At 41.9% G+C, this 24,851-nt stretch overlaps 1 protein-coding gene across 2 annotated transcripts in view; it reads left to right on the top strand.

Annotated features, from left to right (window-relative positions):
• The window catches only part of LOC147706118 (adenosine deaminase-like), a 180,336-nt gene that overhangs the window by 101,601 nt on the left and 53,884 nt on the right, over positions 1 to 24,851 (top strand). For both annotated transcript variants that reach the window (XM_086932552.1, XM_086932553.1), the window contains 3 exons: positions 6,237 to 6,380; positions 11,554 to 11,669; positions 17,912 to 18,036. In XM_086932552.1, coding sequence (XP_086788678.1) covers positions 6,237 to 6,380; positions 11,554 to 11,669; positions 17,912 to 18,036 — 385 coding nt within the window. The remainder of the gene's footprint in view (positions 1 to 6,236; positions 6,381 to 11,553; positions 11,670 to 17,911; positions 18,037 to 24,851) is intronic.

Raw genomic sequence — 24,851 nt, 5'->3', positions numbered from 1 at the left:
AACATGCACATACATGACACTGATCGGGGATCCATCATTTACAGCTAACATTAAATGACCAAATATCATGGTCCCCCCAATTAACTGGCTTCCTTTTAGCTTCTGTATCTATTAGTTAACAGAAAGCTTTTCAATTGCAGGAAAGAAAACATCTATTTATCTATCTATCTATCTATCTATCTATCTATCTATCTATCTATCTATCTATCTATCTATCTATCTATCTATCTATCTATGTATCTATCTATCTATCGATCTATGGGCAAAGTGTAATCTATTATTTGTCAGCAATGTTCTGGATGGGAGGGGAGGTGATTTACAAGAAGCAAAACCTCAAGTGTATCATGAGGACTATTCCCTAACTCAAATTTGGTAGTACATAACACATTACCCTTTGCATACTTTATGTATGGCTTGTTTAGTAGTTATAAACAAATACATTTATATATAATACAAATTTAAGAAGTGAGATGCAGGCAGACTGAATAGGCCTTGTGAGCATCAGCAGTATACTCTAAAGACATACTAGCAAATAATCTCTGAGGAAGAAGAGTGTTCTTTCCACATTAGATGGGTTGCTCTATGGCAATAACAGAAAATCTGACATTTGTTCTGTGGTATAAAAGGGGAGTGGGGGGAGGGCATACATGTATTAGTATACATTCTCTCCAGTAGCATATTTAATTTAGCCACAATAATCTTCACTGTCATAGCATAGATCTATATATTGTTCCACTAACATACATGCCCATAGATATATACCTAAATACCCATTCTCTTTACTTATACACATACATATGTATACTTCACAAGCGCAAATGCACATCAATATACTGCTATTGATTGGTATTTATATGAAATCTGTTGCCTACTGTGAATACGCACTTAGGCAACCGTTCTCTTCTGCTCCAAAGCCCAAACTAGTTCTGCTTCAGACTCAACACAAAATGGCTTCAGTTTCTACTAAATTATATAAACAAGCATTTGCAATGCAATAGGTCTCGCATGTACGCAAGTTTAAGCTATTGGCATTATAAATAACAATGCCTTTTATTTCTGTTTTAAAAACTAAAACACAAATAAAAGGCTTTGTTATTTGCAATGTCAATAGCTCAAATTCGCGTATATGCGAGACCTATTGAATTGCAAATGCTTGTTTTATGGGACCTGTCTGTGAACTGTCTGCCACTCTGCCACTCACTAAAGATCCTTTCCTCCCCTCTGAAAACCGTTTAGCTCTTACCTCATGCATCCTCCTGTACTTCAGCAGCCAGGGTATCTATGGTAGGGGTTGGCCAGCACTGACAAAGTCAAAAGCCGGTGCCTTCTAAAGACCTAATGGTTTTGCCAGTGCTTGTTTTTAATAAAGCATTTTTTTACCTGGTTTTTGGGAACTTCATCAACCTTTGTTCGAAGATGTTAGAACAACATTGAAGGGATTCTGCACACTTGGAAATATTTTGATAGCTCTGCTCATTAAAGGGCTCACAGAGCCAAGCCAGAGCATCGGCTGGGTTTTCCCAGTTTATTTGTTGGGTCGGTTGGGCAGGACAGAAGGAAAGAAAGGAAGAAGGGAGGATGGAAGGAAAGAAATGAGGCAAGAAGGATTGAAAGAAAGAAGAAAAGACCAAAGGAAGGAGATAGGAAAGAAAGAAAGATGGAAACAAAGAAATAACAAACGCACGAAAACAGAAGGAAGGAAAAAAGCAAAAAGGAAAGAAAGAACGAAGGCTAAAAAAAGGAACCAAATAGGAGAAAGTAAGAAGAAAGGAAAGAAGGAAGCCAAGAAAGAAAAAGGAAGTTATCAAGACAGAAAGTAAGAAAGAAAGAAAGCAAGAACAAAAGCAAGAAAGAAGGAAAGTCAGAAAGAAGGAAAAAGGAAAGAAAGGAAAGACTGCAAGAAAGAAAGAAGGCATAACTTAATACAGAAATCTACACTACCTATTGTGCTGTGAAGTAATTGGAGTCAGATAAACAAAACGCACTCCAACAGTTATTTTCAACACCATTGGCAGGATACCGGAACTGATCAGACCGGACTGTGCCTTTCTTACATTAAACACGTCCTGCTAGCACATCAGGCTCTAAAACAAATTCAACACTGAAGTGATTATGAAGTAAGAACAAAAACACTAGCACTGAAGAGAACTGTCTTATGTGTGAATGTGCTCATTGTGAAGGAGCAAAATGCAGTCACTCAAAGTGAAGTTAATCAGTAGCTCAAGTAGGATGACCCATTGCCCCTTGCTGTATGCTGTAGTGTGCGTAAAAAAAATGTAAATTAGACAACAGACCAAAGGCTGAAGATAGTTGCCTGAAAGCCCCTTTAAGTAAGTATGTGATACATTAATTTTACTGAAGTCAAAAGGTTTTGACTAACACCAGATCTAATTATTAATATTGAATGGAAGTGTTTTGCAGGCCTTGCTCATCGAAATCTGGACCAGTAGCGAACCCGAGAGTTTGTGAACTGAAGAACTAACCTTTTAATTCTTTCAACTGAGGAGCCCTAGGTAGCCTTGCACATTTTCAATGTCTATGGCTAAAATAAATTTTAAAAACAACCAAGCCTTTGTTCTTCGAATGTTACATGTTGGATCGCATGTCCAGTAAAGCAACAAAGCACACGTTGCTGCCCCACATTGTGCTAGTAGCTTTTACCTAATCGATACGCCCGTATGGTTTAAACAAACCAGCATACTAAAAAACAAAGGCTCCTTCGTTTCATCATATGCACATAACCTCCTGCTGGAAACGTTAATTGCAAAGCAAACAGCTTGATAATTGAAAACATGCCCTCTGGTTTTCTCTTTAGAGTCTTGTGTCCCAATGAATTGCCCTAAACACATTTTTTTTAAACCTCTGATTGTATATAGCTGGGATGGACCCACAAGCACGGTACGTCTCGGCGGCAAATATCACAGACTTAAATTCAAACTTCAAAGCCTTACGTACCACAATACAGACCCTTGCGCGCCTCCGTTTCATTGCCTGTACACATGAAGGGGAGGGCTCGTCGGCTGGATCCACACGGGGAGCTGCATCTTAGCAGCTCCTCATGTGGAAAAGCAATGCCAGCTCCCGCAGGAGGTGGGGAGCCGGCAGGGACTGTGCGGGGATTGGGGACCCCCCACGGTCCCCAACGAGAGGCCAGGCCCCGGGGGATGGGGTCCACGGGGCCATAAGTGGCCCAGGAGGGGGGCCACGTGGCCCACTCCCCAAAATAAAATTAAACCAAATAAAAAAAATTAACAAAGGCCGGCCCCGGGGGATGGCGTCCCCGGGGCCATAAATGGCCTGAGGAGGGGGGCAATGCAGCCCCCCTCCTAAAGATTTAACAAAAAAAATAAATGCCATGCCCCTGGGGATGGGGTCCCTGGGGCCGATTAAGGCCTTGGGAGGGGGGACACGCGGCCCCCTTCCAAATTATTAATAACAAATAAAAATAAAAAAGGGGTCAGGCCCTGGGTGATGGGGTCCCAGGGCCAAAAAAATAGGAAAAGAAGGGGGCCCTTCTTAAAAAAAAGGGGAAAAAACCCCGGCATCGCTCGAAGGGCCCGCCCCCTCACTGCAGCACTATTCAAACGTGCCCCCTGGCGCGTTTGCAGATGGGGAACAAATTCCTCTTGAATACCGGGGGTCCGTGGGGGCCAACTAGCTCACCAGGAACCTCCAGTATGCACTAGGGGGCTGCGTTGCAGAGAGGTATTCTGAGGCCATGCCCCTTTTTACACCTCTCTGCAACGCAGCTCTGTGACGCTTAATGGAGGTAGCTGGTGGGCTAGTTGCACCCGAGGGACCCTCAGTTAATCCTCCAACTTAAAACACGCCACGGGGTGCGTTTGCACAGTGGTGAAGGGAAGGGGCGTGGCCTGAGGTGATATGTGTCCAAAACACGCCCTGTGGCACGTTTTAAGTTGAGGAAATAATTTATCTTCAATCCTGAGGGTCCCTGGGGGCCAACTAGCCCACCAGGGACTACCAGTAAGCGCCACAGAGCTGCATTGCACAGTGTTGTAAAAGGGTCCTGGCCTCTGAACACCTCTCTGCAACACAGCTCTCTGGCGCATACTGGTTGTACCTGGTGGTCTAGTTGGCCCCTAGGGACCCTCAGGATTGAGGAGGAATTAATTTTCCAACTTAAAACCTGCCACAGGGTGTGTTTGCAGACATGTCACCTCAGACCCCGCCCCCTTCCTTCATCATTTGCAAATGCGCCCTGTGGTGCGTTTTAAGTTGAAGAATAAATTCCTCTTCAATCCTGAGGGTCCTTGGGGCCAACTAGCCCACCAGGTATCTCCAGTATGAGCCAGGGAGCTACATTGCAGAGAGGTGTTCAGAGGCCACGCCCCTTTTTACACTTCTCTGCAACGCAGCTCTGTGGCGCTTACTGGAGGTACCTAGTGGGCTAGTTTGACCCCAGGGACCCTCAGGATTCAAGGGGACTTAATCCCCCAACTTAAAACGGACACAGGGAGCGTTTACACAGGGGCGAAGGGAGGGGACAGGCCCTGAGGTGAGATGTGCAAACACGCCCTGTGGCGTGTTTTAAGTTGAGGAAATAACTCCCCTTCAATCCTGAGAGCCCCTTTTGGCCAACTAGCCCACCAGGTGCTTTCAATAAGCGCCATTGTGCTGTGTTGCAGAGAGGTGGTCCAGGCCGTACCCCTTTTTACACCTCTCTGCAACAGCGCTTACTGGAGGTACCTAGTGTGCTACTTTTACCCTAGGGACCTTCAGAATTCAAGGGGACTTAATCTCCCAACTTAAAACGGACACGGGCGTGTTTACACAGTGGGGAAGGGAGTGGACGGGGCCTGAGGTGACGTGTGCAAACATGCCCTGTGGCGCGTTTTAAGTTGGGAAATAATTCCCCTTCAATCCTGCGGGCCCCTGGAGGTTAACTAGCCCACCAGGTGTTTCCAGTAAGCGCCACTGTGCTGCGTTGCAGAGAAGTGGTCCAGGCCGTACCCCTTTGTACACCTCTCTGCAACGCAGCTCTGTGGCGCTTACTGGAGGTACCTAGTGGGCTAGTTGGACCCTAAGAACCCTCAGGATTCAAGGGGACTTAATCTCACAAATTAAAACGGCCACAGGTTGCATTTATATAGTGTTGATATATATATATATATTTTTTTTTTGTTCAAAAGACGCAGCACTCAAGGGAAGATGTAATATTCAAAGTGATTTATTGAATAAAGCTCAACCGACGCGTTTCAGCCTCCACGGCTTTGATCACGGTAGATGATTCCCTTCTTTGTTGCACTTATTTATACGCCCACATCATCTTAATATTGCATTGTGGGCAATGTAGTGCGCAAATTTAGAAGCCATTCTTATCAAGTGATTAAAAAGGAAGATTACAATTTTACACATCGTGACATTCAATAATGTTACGATGTGTAAAATTGTAATTTCTTCTAAATTTGCTCACTACATTGCCCACAATGCAATATTAAGATCATGTGGGCGTATAAATAAGTGCACAAAGAAGGGACTCACCTACAGTGATCAAAGCTGTGGAGGCTGAAACACGTCGGTTGAGCTTTATTCAATAAATCACTTTGAATATTACATCTTCCCTTGAGTGCCGCGTCTTTTGAACAAATAGTGAATGAAATACGGGTCTGGGTCCGACCCCTGCGCAGAGCACCCGCTGATAGTGTGCGTCTTCGGTTTTCTGGACCTCTTTGTAGTTTGATATATATATATGTATATACACACGTACATACATACATTTGTTTTTTTAAAGTATGTATATTTGAAGTTAACAATATTCAATCTATATTTACCTATATGCACTTATATTCACCTTCACAATAGAGTGGGAGTTGATATTCTGCAGTCTGTCCTTATGTAAGTCAATGTTTTTATCCTCAATATTCGGATATGTTACCATTTCTTCCAAGCTAGTGTTAAAAACTGACAATTTGCATTATTTGGGAGGGCTATGGTACTTAATTGATTAACAAGGATAGACAATAAAATGGACAAGGAGTATCCCTTTCGTTAGCAAAGAATACTTTAATGCATATGCCTGATTGGTCAAGCATGATAACTGGTATCCTAGAAACATCTTTAAGTGTTGTCCCGATTTACTCATAATGGAGCTGTTTACTGAATAAAATAGTGTTGTGTGCTGGTTATTTTCATTATAATATTTCCTCTGTGATGTTAAGCCTACTTCTAGTGTGAAATAATGAACAATTAGTAAATGTATTGTTTTATCTCCTCAGGGGTGACCGCGAAGCAGTGAAAAGAATAGCCTACGAATTTGTTGAAACAAAAGCCAAGGAAGGAGTTATTTACGTGGAGGTTAGATATAACCCTCACATCTTGGCAAACTGCAAGGTGGATCCCATTCCCTGGGGACAAAAGGAGTAAGTCATTTCATGTCTTGGAAGACCTTTATTGTATAATGCTCCTTATCCTTTGTTTGCCATTTGTTATAGCCTTATAGCCCGCCGTAGAGGGCTACACCGGCTATTAGAACATTGGAATGCTGGGAGTTCCATTGCAGACAATGGAGTGCTCCCAGCTTCTACGGGCCGGTAAAGGCCTGCAGAGCAACATTCCAATGTTCTACAAAGGCTTCTCGAAGCTCGAGGGGATTTATATCCCTCGAGCTTCGAGAACCCTTTGTTTAATTTGTTAGAACATTCTGCCCTCTAGTGGCAGAATGTTCTAATAGCCTTATAGACCTTCGTAGCAGGGCTATACGGGCAATTAAAATCCCGCTGTCTCGTTAAAGTCCCTCGCCTTCGGCTTGGGCCTTTAACGATTCAGCGGGCCTTTAATATCCGGTATAGCCCGCTACGGTGGGCTATAAGGCTATATTAAAGGCCCTCGGCGAGGGCCTTTAACAAGGGAGAGGGAATTTAATAGCCGGTATAGCCCAGCTACAAAGGGCTATAAGGCTATTAGAACATTCTGCCACCAGAGGGCAGAATGTTCTAACAAAAAAAACAAAGCCTTATGGGAGCGTGAGCGGATTGGAATCCCCTCAGGCTCCTTGAAGCCTTTGTTCACAGCCAGAGCTGTGAACAAAGAAACATTGGAATGTTGGAGCTCCAGGCTTATACCAGCCATTATAAGCCCGGAGCACTCCATTGTTCTCAATGGAGCTCCCAACATCACAATGTTCTAATAACAATTAGAACATTGGAATGTTGGGAGCTCCATTGCAGACAATGGAGTACTCCCTGCTTCTACGGGCCGGTGAAGGCCCGCAGAGCAACATTCCAATGTTCTACAAAGGCTTCTCCAAGCTCGAGGGGATTTGCTTCGAGAACCCTTTGTTTAATTTGTTAGAACATTCTGCCATCTAGTGGCAGAATGTTCTAATAGCCTTATAGCCCTTCGTAGCAGGGCTATACTGGCAATTAAAGTCCCGCTGTCTCGTTAAAGTCCCTCGCCTTCGGCTTGGGCCTTTAACGATTCAGCGGGCCTTTAATAGCTGGTATAGCCCGCTACGGCGGGCTACAAGGCTATAATATTTCACTTTTGAAGGTAGTGATTTTAAAAATTAATCATTTAGAAATAACTTCAAAGTTGAAATATCAAAGCGAAATGTGTCTTGGGTTGCTTGTGTTTCGGTTCAGGTTGGGCTGGGCTGTTTCTCTTGGAGCAAGGTCAAGACTTGTTTGCATATGGCTGGTTCCAAACTGATGGGGGCCACGGTGAGCAAAAGAACGATGGGTTGGAATGATGTCCTGAATGACTGCTAGTGGTCTGACAAATTGGAAGCTTTCCCTCCGTCAGATTTTGTAGGTTTGAAACATTTGTTTATATTGCATAGAAAATAGCAAGATGCTTCTTCACATTACCTAGTCAATGGAGGAAGGGAATCTGGTGTAGCACCTACGCTGCAGCCCTTTTTGAGGTCTTCAAATCTACCTATGTAGTTGAAAGAACACCATGTAATTAAAGTTAAATTACTTGCTTACCCCTGCTTAAAAAGATAAATATGTTAGTCTCCAGTTGACGTTCACAATCTTGTATTAATCGCGTAAAACCATAAGTAATATATTCCCCTGGTAGGTTTCCACTATATAACTTCCACTCCACCGCAGCTGTAAAGGGCAGTAAATGGGTTACTTACAAGGGTTGTTGGGACTTTAACCAGTGGTTGAAGCAAAGAGTATGTGGTGGAGGCCACTGCTGGCAGCCTTTCTGGTTCTACAAGTAGGTTGTTTTCAATGGAAGAAAAGGTGATGGCTGTCGCTGTGTTCCCTCACTTGCATTTCATATTTATTTGAGGTACTGATGTCACAACCACCTTCCACCTTAAGAGGCAGTATCTGTTTTCATCATTGGTGTCAGTTTGGTCTGTGCTGTGTCTCTGGGATGTAGGCCAATGATACATGCGAAGTGGTACCAGTGAAAAATATCTGCTACTTCTGGTACACATAAACTTCTCCCTAGAGTCAGTGAGGAGCATAAGGAAATATGTGTGCTATGATATGTCGCCCTCTGACCTCGTGGCTGGAATAAAAAAACAAAAAGTAGGAGAGCAGAGGGCCCTGCTTACCTGTAGGCTCTAGTTCCGCTGTACTGCTACAATAATTGATACATTCAAACCTGAAAGGGCTATATAGCTAAGGGAACAAACTTCATAAAAAATGGGGATAATAAATCTGAAAATAACAAGGCAACCTATTTATTTGGAATTACAAGGCGCGTGTTAAACTTGAAGAAACCATGTGTATGTATGTATGTATGTATGTGGTACTTCTATAAAACAGACCTAGACAAAAGGCTGCGGAGCACTGTACTCAGTCGAAGACAAGCATATAAAGTCAGCAAGTGATAGGAGAGAGGTGGGCGGTTAGAAGCCTGTTAATGAGTTGTGAAGTAGTGTTCATCTTCAACTCTTTCCTAAATTGGAGCAGCATTGGGGTGGTCATGATGGATATGAAAATGTTGTTCCAGACCATGAGTGAATTCTGGGTGAACAGTTTATACCAGAGACATCCCCTCCCCACGCTAAATTAATATCAAATGACCTCATGTGAAATGAGCCAAATAACATAAGAACCTTACTAGGCATAGTAACTTTCGAAGTGTCTCTAAACAGCATCAGGCTTACATAAAGTTGCATTCACTGATAAAACACCATTTTCAGAGTAGCCAAAGTTGACTTACCATTCGGCTATGATTCCACTTTTGACTTATGTCTAGTTTTTCAGGGACACAGAGTTGTTTCTTATTTTTATATCTGTAAATAATTTGCAGAACAATTACATTTTCTAAACTAACTATATATAGTTCACTTAATGACCGATAGAAAGATATGGGTTTCCAATTTCATGATTTACAAAGTCAGTCATATATTGAATTATGTGAACCTGTTTCAACATTGAAATTGAGAGTGATATATGGTTTAATAGGACAGTTCTGAGACTACAATATGTGAATATTAAAAAAAACAGTTTTGTCAGAAATAGCAATTACGCGAATGTAGAAAACAATATCAAAACATAGCAGCCATTATTAAATGTATGCTTCCGAGGATTAAACAAAATATGAAATAATTAAATAAAACCTCCAACAAATCCTAATAAAAGGACATTGGGGTGAATGATATGAAAAGTAAATCAGAAAATAAATAATTTTGGGTGGTGAATTTTTGATTGTAGATTCTAAAGAACGGAAAGAGCACGGATGGTGGAACACAGCACCATGATAATAGGTAAAAAGTAAAAACGGCCACAGGGAGTGTAAAGGATCCAGGTACAGAGAATTTTGTACGGATTGATTAAAAATACGAGTGACGGGGTTGTAAACTTCGGGTGAATGAGTAGAGGAAAAACATAAAAAAGTGGATAGGCCTGAGGGCATATAAAGATTTCTCCTCTGGAAGTAGGAGGGAGGAAGGTAATACGGTTAAGGAAGAAGGAGCAGAAACAAAAGGGATGGTAAGAAAAAAATGAAAGGAGACAATTGCGTAGCAAGTGAGCGTAGAAAATAGGAAAAAGGCTTTACTTAAGAATTTCAGCCAGACTAAGTTGTTGAATGCAATTTTTAGATGAAAGGCATTGATCATCAAGGCACGTTTATCTTTGATGGTTAAAGGAAACAGCTTTGACACAATTGATTTTTCAAAATGTTTGAACTACATCTTCGCTATTCTTAGAGATTGCATACCCACAGATTTCAGAACTGTTTGCAGCTCTAGGATGTAGGTTCTCTGGATAGGAGAGAGGCACATTTAGACACCTGAAACCAGAAGGATGGATATAGCATATGGTAAGGTTTCTATTAGGCTCACATGACGTAGACAAAAGTAGAGTTTACATCTGCTAAATGATAGTAGGCCTTAGTCCATCTAATATCTGTAAGCCTTGTACACACAATACAATAAATTAATGATGAACTTAATTAAAAAAACATGAAACCTTTAAAATAGTTTTTGAAGTAATTAAATATGTAACTTTTATTCCTAGTCAGGGCACTTCATTTATCTATTTACCACACTCTTGAGAAATACTATTACCTAAGATTTACTCTTTCCTCTTCTTCTTTTTGCTCATTGAGCTATATATTAATTAGAAGCCCCATCCAATACTCCAGCAACGAGAAGGTGACCTTTTATGGTTAACTAGGGGCAAAGACATCTGCTACTGTTGCGACAAAGGTAGTGGTGGTCCCTGGAGGGCGATAAATCAAAGCTCCAACAAGATGGCTGCTTCACTTCCCTCAATGCTAAGCTGTGATAAAATGCATTGAATTTCTTGCTTGAAAAGTATTGCAATATCTCCCCCTCTCTGACCTTGTCTAGTGTATCTAGCCTTTTAATGTCATAACCTGTTGGGATAGCTTGGAGTAGGTCTGAGGAAGAGTCCTCTCTGATCCATGTCTCCGTGAGAAAGTCTGCACCAGGCCGGTACTGTCCCAGAAAATCAAACATATCTAGTTCATGATACACTAGGGTTCTGCAGTTCACAGAGAAAAACTTGGCCCAGGTCTTTGGGGGTTGACAGCCTTGACACCCATGCTCCAACATGACCTTGGGCGACAATCCACACCTTTTACACCTACCAATTGCCCTGCAAAGATCTTTAGGGCCATATCTACACGAACTTAATGCCGCCATTCTGCAGCACATGTAGTAAGAGGAAAGTGCCACCAGTTATTGCTTTGGTGCAGGAAGGTGTCCCTTCCTTCACAACAATAATCATCTCCGCAACGCAGACACCCTTGCAACATGATGTAAGGGTGTCTATGCTGGCGCACGGCTGCTGTTTGTGCACCACCGCAGGGGAGAAGGACCGTAATGCGCTGTATCTTGTAGATAAGGTGCATACCTGCCCTTTTCTTTTGACACACAGCGGAGCAGCAGGAAGGCCTGCTGTGCTGCCTTAAGTCAAAAGTTTGTAGATGAGGCCCCCAAATTGTTGTTTTGTCATCGACCTTTTAACCAAATGTCAGGTGTTAAAGTATCATCTGCGTGGTCTGAAAATGGCAGCTGCCGCCCCACCGCTCTTTACCTGCACGGGCCACGGCTGGAAAATGAAGTTGTGCTGAGTAATCTTTTTATCTTTCGATCCACAGAGGAGACCTCACTCCTGATGAGGTGGTTGATCTGGTTAATCAGGGGTTGAAGGAAGGTGAGAGTGACTTCAACGTAAAAGTGAGATCCATTTTGTGCTGTCTGCGGCATATGCCAGGTAATGTACAACTCCCACAATTCTGTCATTTTTTTTGTTTGAATATGTTTTATTGGTTTTACAATAACATGAATATAACATCATTTATTGACTCAAGCCATAACAATGCATGTAATCTCCACAAGTCTATATTTTATTTATTTTTTAAACTTGTAGGGCGCAAACAGCTACCCAAAAAGGGTTTCCCGGCGCGTAGAACACAGTCAATACATCAATCACATTGTATCATTGTACTCAGGGTGTTACTGGTGTCATATCTTGTGAAGGTGGGGTTAACTGGCGTGTGGTTGGTCACAGTGGTCTTGTGGTATGTCAAGTGTAATGTGCCTAGATGCATCAACCTTTTTAGGAAGTGCAAACGGTGCGAATTGCAAAAATCGGCCGTTTGCACTTCCTAAATTTGGATTCTGGGATGCATCAAGCATTTTTGGAAAATCGCTATTTTTAGCGAATTCCAAAAATGCGATTGCTTTTAAGGAATCGCAAATTTGCGATTCCTTAAATGCAATGCATCATTGTTAAAACATTTGCGATTTTACAAATTGCAAGTGCAAATTACCACGAAGTTGAACCTCGTGGTAATTTGCAAAATTGTTTAAAAATGCACAAAATGCATTTTTTAAACTGTTAAGTTACAGACACACATGTCCTTAGGACATGTGTGTATGTAACTTACAGGTAAAAGTGCATTTCATGGGTGCAGGGGAGGGTCCTTTGGACCCCCCTCTCCACCCTTGAAATGCTTTGTTGAATTCCGATTTCAAATTGCGAATTCGCAATTCCCATTCATTCCTATGGGCATTTCAGCCCATGGGAATGAATGGGAATTGCGAATTCGCAATTTGAAAATCGCATTTTTATGCGATTCGGTAAAAATTGCGATTTTTACCGAATCACAAAAAAAATGCGAAAAAAATGATGCATACCATTTTGAGATTCCTAATTTGCGATTCGGTAATTTTCGCAAATTAGGAATCGCAAAACAGTACTTTGATGCATCTGGGCAATGGTCACTACTCCCAATGATCGCTGCCATCCAGTAGCCATTGGGAGGATCCATCCCGCGGCATGTGACACGACCCCGGTGTCGCGGCCTTGTGTGTCAGCGCAGTGTTAGCTGCGACCTCTGGTGGCGAGACCAGCGTATCGTCCTCGCGTCCCCACAATTCTGTCATTACATAGTTTGTAGCTGTCTACAATGCAATACATTTGGAATGCTGAAATGATAAAAGTGTGTATTTTAATATAGCATAGTTAACTTTTATTGAATTTATTCTCCGATTACAAAAATCCAATCATTAATATGGAGATGATGAATATTCACATCATTAGATGCATGTATAAATTACAGAATATTTTTTTAAATTTTCACTGTGAAATAATTTCATATTTTGATTGATCGTCCGTCCACTGACAACCCAGCAATTCTAGGAACTGTTGAATACATATATTTAATGTATGCCTTTGTAGTCGAGGCCTGCATATATGTGTATGTTAAAGTCCTGTAGTAGATGTGTAGTTTTATACAGGCTTAAAACTGAATTGTTAGTAGAAAGAATGTATTCACTCTACTTTCTCCAGCTAGCCTAAACACAATTTTGTTTTGCCTTTTCTGCGGGCGGTTGTACATTTAAGTACCTAGTTGGACCATTAATCGTTCACTCCTTAGACATTTAGCAAACACAAACATGTCTCAGACTTTTAGAGCAAACAACAAGTCCTTGGTGTGTCCTGCTGGCCTCTGCCTGGCAGGGCACATTCAATTAGCTCTTCTAACCTTCAAAACGAAACCTACCTAACACATCTTCTTAGGACGGAAGGAAAACTGTCAGGGCCCTCTGGCTGCTGGGGGTGTTAGGAGTCAGAAACGCTTGTCCTTGAAGATCTCATCTGCAGCAGAAGTTTATAAAACAGAGCCCTACCCTGGCTCCAGAATATCAGAACACATACAATAATTAGTGTTTTAAAATATGCATTTCTTACTATCCCTTGTTCGACCTATTCAATAGTTTTACCAATTTCCTCTATATTTTATTAGGGGAAAGCACTTCAAGCAAAGTTACTTTATTATTGGAGAACTATTTATGAGCTAAAGTGCTCAAAATGTGTTTTGCTATGAAGCAGAAGCTAGTATAAACAAAGAGAAATGTCATAACTGCATAAAAAAGCAATTACTTTGAAACAAAGGTGAGTGAATAAGTGAAAGCAGGATGGGGAGGAGCTCATCTCCTACCCTAATAACAATTTACTTCATGTGAATAATCTATAGCTTGCCTCCACTTTAGGAAACGTTAAAAAAACGTTGTCTAGTTGAATACATATGAATCTTCCCAGAGAGCCCTGTCAGGAAACAGATCTATAGAAAACAGGATTTTCGTTTTGTGTATGGTACTGGCCGCATCACGGAAATGGATGAGTCAGCGGTGTTTTGATATATATCTGGAGTGAAAGTTGTTGGTTCTATTTATTTATGTTTTTGAAACTTCTTTTTATTGATAACCATTCACTGTGGTAAAAAGTCATTACAAAGAGGGAGAGAATCTACTTGTGCAGAAATATGCAAATACTCGAACAATACGAAACCCACTGTGGACAATCATTCCCCAAAATGCCTGGGGGGTTTCTTTATCATGTGGAAGCTTTGACAATATTATGTCACTTTATAGCACTGCACCGATAAATGCTTACTAATGCTGTTAGTTTTTAAACATGATCCATTAGTGAACTAAGAGGCAAGACAATTGTCATATAAACCCTCTTGGCCCATATTGTTATAGAGCAACATTATAGTCTAATCTAACACAAAAGGTTTTTCTACTACTGGTATTCTGATCTCACGTATTTGAAAGTGCATTCATATGCGATAATGAAGAAAAAAGAGTTTTTCCTATGATCACACAATTTAAGCCAGGAAGCAGCGATTTATTCAGGTTTTCTGGATTCACTTTGTGCAGATCTGTCTTACCATATGTTAAGGCTTTGTTTTTACCTCTCTTCATTTATCGTCGTCTTTATATAGCGACAATTTAGAGTGCTTTTACATGACCACCAGTTTTCATTTATTGTTTATTGGTATGGGGAGATTAAGAGATTTGCCCTGAATCACAGGATGTCGTGCCGAGGCTGAGACTCGAACCTGGTTACCCATTTCCAAAGTCGGCAACTCTGGCCATAAGGTCACATCTTGGGTGGAGGGAGGGAGGCAGGCAGAAGGCATATGCAAGCTTGGCTCTTATGGGCGTAAAGTTTCAACAGGACCTCCAGCTGAGCCAGAGCCATTCTTCAAGTCTACCGCCTAGCAACACTTTCTTTGTGCTATTCAATAAGTCCAATAAACCTTTCTAATTGCCTTCTGTTCTCTGTGGTTTCTCTAGGTCCAGCCTCCCTCACCCTCATGGCCATTTGAATTCCTTCATTTGATCTTCTGCACTTGAGATCCTTTGTCATATTCTTCCTTATCAGTTTTCCTTCTTTTTTAAATTTGAGAAAGAAAGTTTATTAGCACAAAATACAGAGTACTCAATAGTCTAATGAGAAAGAAACGACATTACAAGTAAAAATTGGTCTATAGATACAGATATCTGGATGTATCAATATGATAACAATTTGATTACAAAATATTCAAAATATTATTTGTCAGCAGATCAAAGAAAGTAACAAAAAAAAGAAACCAGGAGGGAGGAGGGAGAGGGAGCTGAGAAAAAAGAGAAAGAGGGAGGAGAAAGATTCAGAAATAAAAATGTAATTTACATATTAGCAAGCAAAAGTGGTATGTTTTAGAATGTACATGGACCTAGAATGAATTGTAAGTAAGTAATAAACTTATTGAATTATACACTATTTAAAATGCCTGTAGACACGGATACAAAGACATTTATTGAGATACAACAAACTAAATTGTCAGTCAACATTTGGTTCAATAAAGCTTTGAGACTTCTTCAGACGATGATGGATGAGAAGTATAAAACATAAAATATCTCTTGAGTAAAGATGACCAATAGAGAAATATTATTTTAAAAAAAGGATGTGTTGCGAAAAGAAGTGACAGGTTATAAGATATGTTCTCTTTCCATGGCAAGTGAAACAGGTCACACAAATGCTAGTTGTGAGATACCGCCTTACTTAGAAGGATATTATTTTAGAGTTCTTCAAATTCTCATTATTTTGCTGGAGAGCAGATGCAAGCATCTGATGCGTAATACTAACATTTACAGAACAACCTTTCCAATCATCAGAAGACTATCTAAATATAAGGTTGTGTAACTCAAATATATATTTGCATCACAAATAAAATTCATCTGTTTCCAAACAATCAATCAAAAATTCATATTTTTTCACGAAATGCCAGCTATATTGCAGAGATCCATAGATTGTTTTCTACCTCCTGTCAAATTCACTGGTGGACTTATTTTCAGACTTGGGTACTTTCTACATACTGGCTTTCTGCTGCAGAGTATGTGATCATAAAGCATGGGTTGTATATTTTGTCAGTTCCTGATCACTGGATCGTTACCTGTCCCATATTCCACTGATCCCCAGTCTTCTGAAGAAAAGAACAAAGGAGAGGGTCTTGTGAATGGACCCCTTCAGGACATAGGACATTTTCTTCTACCTTCTCTGAAGGAAGTCAGTAGGAGCATCAGAAGTGGATTCTTATTCTCTGTCTATGGCCGATGACAGAATTAGTGTGTATTCTCCTCTTCTGGCTGATGTCTTGGAAGGTGGCTTGCCGCTTCAGTGAAGAGGCTAGCCAAATGAAGTAGACATGGCCATCGAACAATCACAGTGTCCTGTTATCCTGAGATGCTGTAGCACCTTCTCCCTCTTTCCAGGGACGCATGTGAAATGCTGGATATCTTGACGGAAGGATTATTGTTGGGACTTTCTGTCTCTGCAACTATCTGGCAGCCATCAAAGATTTTGGGTCTTTCAGGGTCAGCGTTGAAAAGGTATTGCCTTATGCCACTCTTCTCCTGTGGATCTTCAATACCACGAGGAGGAGCTGAGTGGCCAATATCCTTCTTGGGATCTCCTCATTTTCTGGCCCATGCGAGGGACTCCCTTTGTTCACTTTTAAAATGATTCAAAATAGTTCTATCTTATAAATTCCTCACTTTGATAACTGGCATGTTTGCTTGCAGACTTGGAAAACTTGGGGTTTTCTTACGGAGAAAATCTTTACGCTGCTTTCTACTGGAGGGAGTAGTTCTTCTCCTTTGTCCCAAATTTTATGGAACATTTTTTGAGATTTACATGACAACCAGGATAATGTTATGTTTTATCTCAGTACTGCAACTTCTTCAGACAAGGAGTCTGGGATCGATTATGTGATTTGTGATGGGTATTTGGGGACTACCTCTCTTGTACCTCCTCTTATGTCTCCATTTTCATGACCTCTGGATTGGGACACCAGCACAAGATGCCTTTCACATTTATGTACAGGAAATGTTGGATAGGTTTCCCCTTTAAATGTCAAATAGACAGCAATAGGAAGCCTTTTCAGTGCCCACTTTGGTTTGCTCCAATAAGTGTGCGGGATTCCTCTGGAAACCTCCAAACAAATTTCTTCTGCTCTACAAACACCATTTTCGGGAGACAGGAGCTGTGTTTTGCACAGCAGTCCTCCTTTGTGCATTGTATCAAACTGCTTTATGTTTTGTATATATTAAAAGTTATGCATATGCAATACATTTCTTATCCTTGTGTATTGCATGACAATATATTCTTGTCTGTTAGGTGTGTTTTCGCCGATAATGACTGTGATTATGAAATGGAATGAGGTGGTAATTGAATGATTGCTTACTTGTGATCTTCGTTACACTGAGTTTTTACTTTTCCTCATTTAGACCTCCCTCAAGCTTGAGCTGTGGCTTGTGGTTGCGTTGGTCATTTGCTTATTTGGTCATTTTGCCTATAAGGATATTTAATGACTTCCTGCTAGAGGGTGTCAAGTCTATGCTCTCCCAGTAGTAGAGGGCTTCTAAGATGATAATAATAGAATATTTAGGGTAAACATTTGCTATCTCAGAAATAATGATTGTGATGAGGAGGAGGAATATTGTGTGCAAGTAATCAGGGCATTCACCCCCCCCCCCCCCTCCCCCAGCACTGTGCAAATATGAACTGTATATGGATAATGCTGGAGACAGTACTTTGTTGATAAGTAAACTTAACTTAGGCTTGGCAATGCAGAAAATGTATTTGAATAACTCACTTTAATTTGAGATGTACCTTCTTAACAGATTGGTCACCAGAGATTGTTGAACTTGCCAAGAAGTATTGGAATGATACAGTTGTTGCCATTGACCTTGCCGGGGACGAATCACTGCATGGCAAGAGCTATCCGGGGCATAGGAAAGCTTATGAGGTTTGTAAACTTTGCTCTACTATTACATAGGCATGTCTGTCTCACAGAATTTTAAAAGGCAGGCCAAGGATAAGAGGGGTGACTTTGTGTCATGAATGCTGTAGAGTAGATTCTTCCTATCGGAATCTTGTTGACACACTGGTTTAGGGGGCGGGGCAATGCAGAGGCATTAAAGAGACCAGTGGTGGATATGCACTACTGCTTGGCCTCATTACCACCCCTTTTACCAACCTTTATACGAATGAGGCTCGGACTGTGGAATAACATGCAATGCCCAGCAGTGGCGTCTCCTTCGCTAATGTGGATTTGCGTCACCCCACTGCTTTTAAGCAGTGTAACTAAAGGAAAAATGATAATAAGTCAATGTTATTATCATTTTATTTGTTCCTGCTGTTTTGCGGACGGGGAGAGTGGGGCTGCTCTGCTCTCTGAGCAGGACAGGGGAGAGTGGTTTGCCCACTTAAAGTGCTCATGAATGTTTGGCTGACACTCTTGGGCTGGCCAAACAGTCTTGCTCCATGCAGACTGCATTACAGCCTGGGTGGAAAACATGCCCAGACCCGCAGTCTCCATCTGAGTGCTGACTCACGGTGCTCAGACCAATCACAACACTGCATTGCAGCGTTGTGATTGATCAGGGAAGCCTGGGTGTTTCTTGGGTGCTTTCTGCTTCCCGTAGTTCAAGTCCGACTCAGAGGAGAGCAGCCACGGCCCGTGTAGGGCATTCCACTAGGCGGTGACGTGGGGTGGGGGGGGGGGGGGGGGGGGGGTTAAAATACGGGAAACGGACGATTACAGGTAAGTAACATAAAAAATTTAAAAAATAAATAAAACAAATTTTGTTGCGCGCGCTGCATCGCATTGGGCGTTGCAGCACGTGCAACGAAATTCGTTTTATTTATTTTTTATGTTACTTACCTGTAATCTTCCGTTTCCCGTATTTTACACCCACGTCACCGCCCGGTCATACGCCCTACACGGGCCGTGGCTGGAGGAGAGACGTAGAGTTGTTGTGGTAAGGTATATATTTACTTTTTTACATTCCGTCCCCCCCCTTCCCACCTGCCCCCACCTTCCGCTCCCCTCCCCAGACAATGCCCTTAGTTCCTTGGTTTAAAGAAAGGCATGCACATCACAAAAACTCGTTAATGTATTCTAATCAAGATTATTTGAAAGGCCATTTGACACAGGAGCGGAAGTTGTTGCCACCGGGTGGCCTACTGAGTTTGGGCGGACATCCAGTCACTTGTAGGTTGAGAATAGAATCGGCCCTGTTGTCTCCTATTGGCCACAAGAAGGAACTAGATTTTTCTTGGTTGATGAATGACAGGAGGACACTTGCCTTGTACGTGCCACACAAGCCCTCTTGGACTAGCTTTGATCTTCATTGACTATTAAAACATCAAGCTAATTTATTTATGCCAACTTCTCAAAATATTAGTTGTTTTTTCAACGAAATCCATGGAAAGAATGTTTCTTAATTCAATAGTTCCCACTGTAAACCTTTGCTGTTGCTTCCGGGTCGCGTGTAATGCCTCAGCGAGATGGGTAGTTACGAGAAAACCTAAAATTTCCTGGACTAATGCCATACGTTTAATAACATTTAACTTGGTTACAAAGGCTAGAAATGCACATAAATATATAGCTAGCTAAATGCTGTACAATGTTCAACTAAATAAAAAAAATTTTTTATTGTATTACTCCATATTTGTAATATCTAAACATTGAATAAACGAATAATATTGGGTTTAATGTATAGTCTAGTGCGCTTATGGCCTAGTGACAATCTATCTTATACTATAAACTATTGCAAAATATCTTGTTTCATGTAACTACCAAGTGGCCCGAGTCATGTATGAGACTTCTAGCCCGGACAGTGCATTCTGGGACTTGTAGTTTTACTTTCTACATAACATCTTCGAACACAGAATTTCCAGTATTAAAAGCATGCAAAGGGATGTTGGCTAAAGGTCTAAGATATACCTCAAGGCCACATGGAAGAGCTAGGTATTTTGTTTTACCGTTCTTACATTCTTTTGAAACATTAGCCATTTTGTCTTCCCCTCCATTATTGGCCTCTAATGGATGCTGATTCTAACTTGTTGGGATTCAGAATGTTGTGCATGGAGTAGAAGGTTCTGGCGCAGCTCTCCACCCCAAAATAATTAAATAACAGGTATGAACATGTTGCACATACGTATTTCAGGGCTAATCAGGCTTTTTATTTCCCCGAAAACTGGTAGGTTGCCTACCAGTCAATCTCTCCTTAGCACTGGGTTTTGTTGTCATTGAAGTAAAGCAGCTGACAGAACATATCCTCATGGCTGGCATCTGAAAGGTAGGCGACGAGGTCAGCATACCATATGGCTGCAACAAACTTGTTTATTTTAAATTGATTGCAATTTATATAGTGCCAATCCAGCCAGAGAGCACTAAGGGGGTTTACATACCCACCAGAATATGTTACACGTTTCTTGTGTTTTTTAGGCACAGGGAGGTTAAGTACCTGATTATGGGTTTGGCGGTCTTGCAGCAGCCCGTCACACCAGCGCCCCCCTGCAAGACCGTCAAACCCGTAGTCAGACCGCCCATCGGATTCCAACTGATATCCAGGTCGGGCGGTCCTGCTGCGGCGGTCCCATAGCAGTGCGTATCTAAGGCACGTAGGTGTGTCTTAGACATGCACCGCCGTGAGACCACTGTAGCCCGCTCCTGCATGGAAGGAAATGCTTCTTTGCAGGAACAGAGGGTGCAAAGTACAGGCGGGCCCAACATGTGCCCCCCATACATTCACCACCAAGCACTGCGTTTCCTCACTGCCACCCTTTTCATGGCGGCATGAAAAGGAAGGCAGTGAGGAAACTTGTAAAGTGCTTGGCAGTGCCACTGTGATGCCGCCAGCATATTGCAGCCTCAGACCGCAGTGCCACTGCCGCAGGATCAAGGATCTTGGCGGTTGCAGCCGTCCAACCAATGAACTCTTAATACTGTGGGTGAACCGCCAATCTGGTGGTCTACGGACTGCCACTGTGACTATGGGGATCTGATGGACCGCCGTAGTTGTGATTAGGCTCTAAGTGATTTGTCCAGAATCAGTGATTGATGAGCGTAGGGCGGGATTTGAACCGGGACCCCCACTTCCAAGGTAGATTCAGGCCAAACGTATCTTCCAATTCCAACACAAATGAGGGTTTATCTCCAACTGGGACATGCCCAACATATATGGTTTACACTTCTTCTGCAAACTGTAAGAATGCAATGGGGTTTAGATTCTTGTAGAAAATTGCGTGGGTTGGTAAACGACAACCTTAATAGCTCAGAAGAGGGAAAACTGCTGTTTCCAAAGAACTCATCACTTGATGTACTATCCAAGTTGTGTCTATGCATTGTTATGTCTATTGGAGAAGTGTGGCTCAAGTGGTTGGAGCGGCAGACCCTGATGCAGAGGTCTGGTCCGGGACCAGGGTTCAATTCCCCGCCTCGGCGGGTCTTGACCTCAAATTTCCCCAGACCTGACAATTCTCGCCTCGGTGCCTATTCCAATCATGGAGTCCCACTCTGTAACTCTGGGCAATAGCTTGCTTAATCTCCACAACGGCCCCTCGCAGCGGGATGCCTGGCTTTCACCTTGGGAATGCCCAGTAATGGGTTATCTCGCAGAGGAATACCAGGACGGGTTCCCTAAGCAAGCGCTGGGACGCTTTCGGGCAGCCATGCGCTCTACAAATCAGATTTCATTTCATTTCATTTCATTTCATGCAGGCCAGAAAATTCCTGCACTACAAGAGCCTGGGGAATTTCTTAATAAATAGTGGAAGTGAAAATGTAGTACCTCCGCGAGAGTGCTGCGGATGACTCAGTAGTGAGATAGACGTGTATGAGCAGAACAGGGTTGAGGTGAGCTGCTAGGGCTCTTCAGGTGTGTCAATAAAGGGATTTCTGTGCATGATGTGAGCTCGAAGACTTTCCCCCAGGTGCATCAAGCATACATTTTGCTATTCCTTATTTGCGAAAAAAAAGGATTCGCAAATAAGGAATTGCAAAATGCAATGCATCAAGAAATTGCCAAAAAAATTGCGATTTCTTAAAATTCTTTAATTGCGACTTGCAATTAAGGAATACCTCACCATTCATTCCTATGGGCCTAGAGGCCCATAGGAATTAATGGGAAGACATTCTCACTTTGCGAATCGCAAATAGTCAGTCAGTCAGTCAGTCATAGAAAACTTTATTTGGTTTGTTACAACCATAAAATTGTGTATTTTACATTTTATAAAACTTTATAAAAACACATAATATTACACAGTTATAAAAATGCAGCACGTGATCATTTCCCAGATGATAACACGGCTCCTTTTGTTAAAAATCAATATCCTCCTAAGTTATTAAAATCACAATGAATAAAACATATATGACCAAGACCTTCCAACCATGTGTACATTACTATTTAATTGCAATCACATTTTATATCCGGGGGATTACTTGCACCTATGACTCTTTACACTGGAGAAACGCCCTCAATCTATACATGTATTTCCCCAAGGCACAGGCTATATCCAAATTTGTCATTTCCACTAAGAGGTTGGCTGCTTGCTTCCTATTCATAATCCTGTATTTTTTAAATATTGGGTATAAAATCTCCTTACGTATATCAAGAACCATCATACAGTCTAATAAAATGTGTATAATATCGCAGGGGGTACCTAGCATACAAGTGCAGTTACCATCCTTATTTATCATGAGGTTTTTAGTCCTATTGTTTACGTAGCCAGGGTTTATTCCCAATCTCACTTTTAGTACCTCTCGTCTGAGACGGTGATTCAGCAACTTATCTGAATAGGGATACGGCTGGTCTTCTGAGGCCCATATTTGGGTCATATGGGACACCGAAACTTTCTGGAGGAGGTACTCTCTATCGCTTGTACGGGACACGTCGGACCCCAAAGCCCGTAGTTCTTTTTTGCCTATTATGGCGTGTCCTAGCTGCGTACATAATTCTAATCCCAGCATTCCATATGCTTCTCTTAATGCTGCCCTTGTTTCTTTCGCCCAAGGTAACTCACTAGAGGCAATTTCTTCTTTACACCACTGTGAGATTTTTTTAGGTGTCTCCCCGGTCCCTAGACGCTGCCAGAAACGTATTAGGGCCATCCTTGTAGTTATTGCCCATGAGGTAACTCCCACCTCTAATCTTACTGCTTGTACCATTATGATTTTGGCAGTGAGAACAAACTTTTCAGGATCAAACCCTCCTCTTTATCCCAACATTTTTTCCCGCTCAAAAAAAGGACCTCTGCCCCGTATAGAAATTGCGCGGGGACCATAGCTAGATAGGCCTTTATAACAGGCCCGTCTGACATTTCTCCATAAAAACTATTAAATCTTTTTAAGCCCTTCGTGGAAGACGTCGCCCTCATTTTTAGTGCTTCCAGATGGGTGGTCCAATTCAGATTATTCGTGAACCATATTCCCAGGTATCTGTATTCTGTTACCTTCTCGAGTAATTCCGTGCCTAGGCACCAAGAAAACCGGGTCTTACTTCTGCCGGAGCATAGTATTTTGGTCTTCTCCATGTTCACTACTAATGTTTTATTTAAGCAGTATTTATAGAACATGTTTAATTTCCTCTGCAGTCCTATCTCTGTCTGGTCCAAAATCACCAAATCGTCTGCATATAGCAGACACGATATATGGTTACCTCCTATCTTTGGACTAGCCCCTCGGACCTCTCTTAAATGCTGGGGTAGGTCCGCTAGGAACAGGGAAAAAAGCAACGGGGCTAGTACACACCCCTGTCTCAGGCCATTACCAATCTGGATCCTCCCAGACAATCCACCCTCCTCAATAGCGAGTCGCAAATTGAGATTGCGATTTCAAGGGTGCAGGGGTGTCCAAAGGACACCCTGAAATTGATCTGTGCACATATGTTGCACACACACATGCCCTTGGGGCATGTGTGTGCGAAACATGAATCTTTGAAAAATGAACTTTAGTGCATTTTTCAAAGTTTTTGCAAATTACCATGAAGTTGTACTTCATGGTAATTTGCGTGCCCTATTAGCGAAATCGCTATTATTTAAACTTGCATTGCGTTTAAGGAATCTTAATTTGAGATTCCTTAAATGCAAGTAATCGCAATTTAGCGAATTCTCAATTTGCGATTTTTGCATTTGGGATGATGCATCCCGAATGCAAAAATACCGGTCGCAAAGGGGCAGATTCTGAGAATCTGCTCCTTTGCGAGTGGATTTTTGTTTGATGTATCTGGGCCTAATATCACAGTAGTGACTGGGTATGGTACCAGAATATCGTAACCACAACGTCTCACAAAGATGCTGGGTTCTAAATATCTTTTGAAAATTATCGCCCAAGAGGAAGTTAATTTTGTAAGCGATACTAAGACGCAATATTTCTTTCAGACCATATTTTTGCTAAATATATTATGACATTCAAACCATATTAGGAGGTAAGCGTCGCATTCACATACAAAAATTGAGTGATTCTTGTTGTATGTATGACATGTACACCGACCTCTCTCTTAAATCCCATGTCGGTACCATCATTTCGGCCAGCATGTTCCAGTTACGAAAAATTCGTAAAATCTCCCATCTACTCTCCTACAAATCCTTGGTGCAAATCGTTATTTCTCTTGTCCTCTCCCGCCTGGACTTCTCTAATTCTCTTTACTGGGGACTACCTAAGTCCCTCCTTCATCGTCTTCAATTGGTGCAGAACCAGGCAGCTAGGCTTATTTGCAAAGCCCCCAAATGGCAATCTGCTAGACCCCTCTTGGCCAAGCTGCACTGGCTGCCCAT

This window comes from Lissotriton vulgaris, chromosome 7 (genome assembly GCF_964263255.1).
Source record: "Lissotriton vulgaris chromosome 7, aLisVul1.2, whole genome shotgun sequence".
Taxonomy (NCBI): domain Eukaryota; kingdom Metazoa; phylum Chordata; class Amphibia; order Caudata; family Salamandridae; genus Lissotriton; species Lissotriton vulgaris.
Note: the sequence above shows the minus strand (reverse complement) of the source record. Positions and strands in the feature narration are given on the sequence as shown.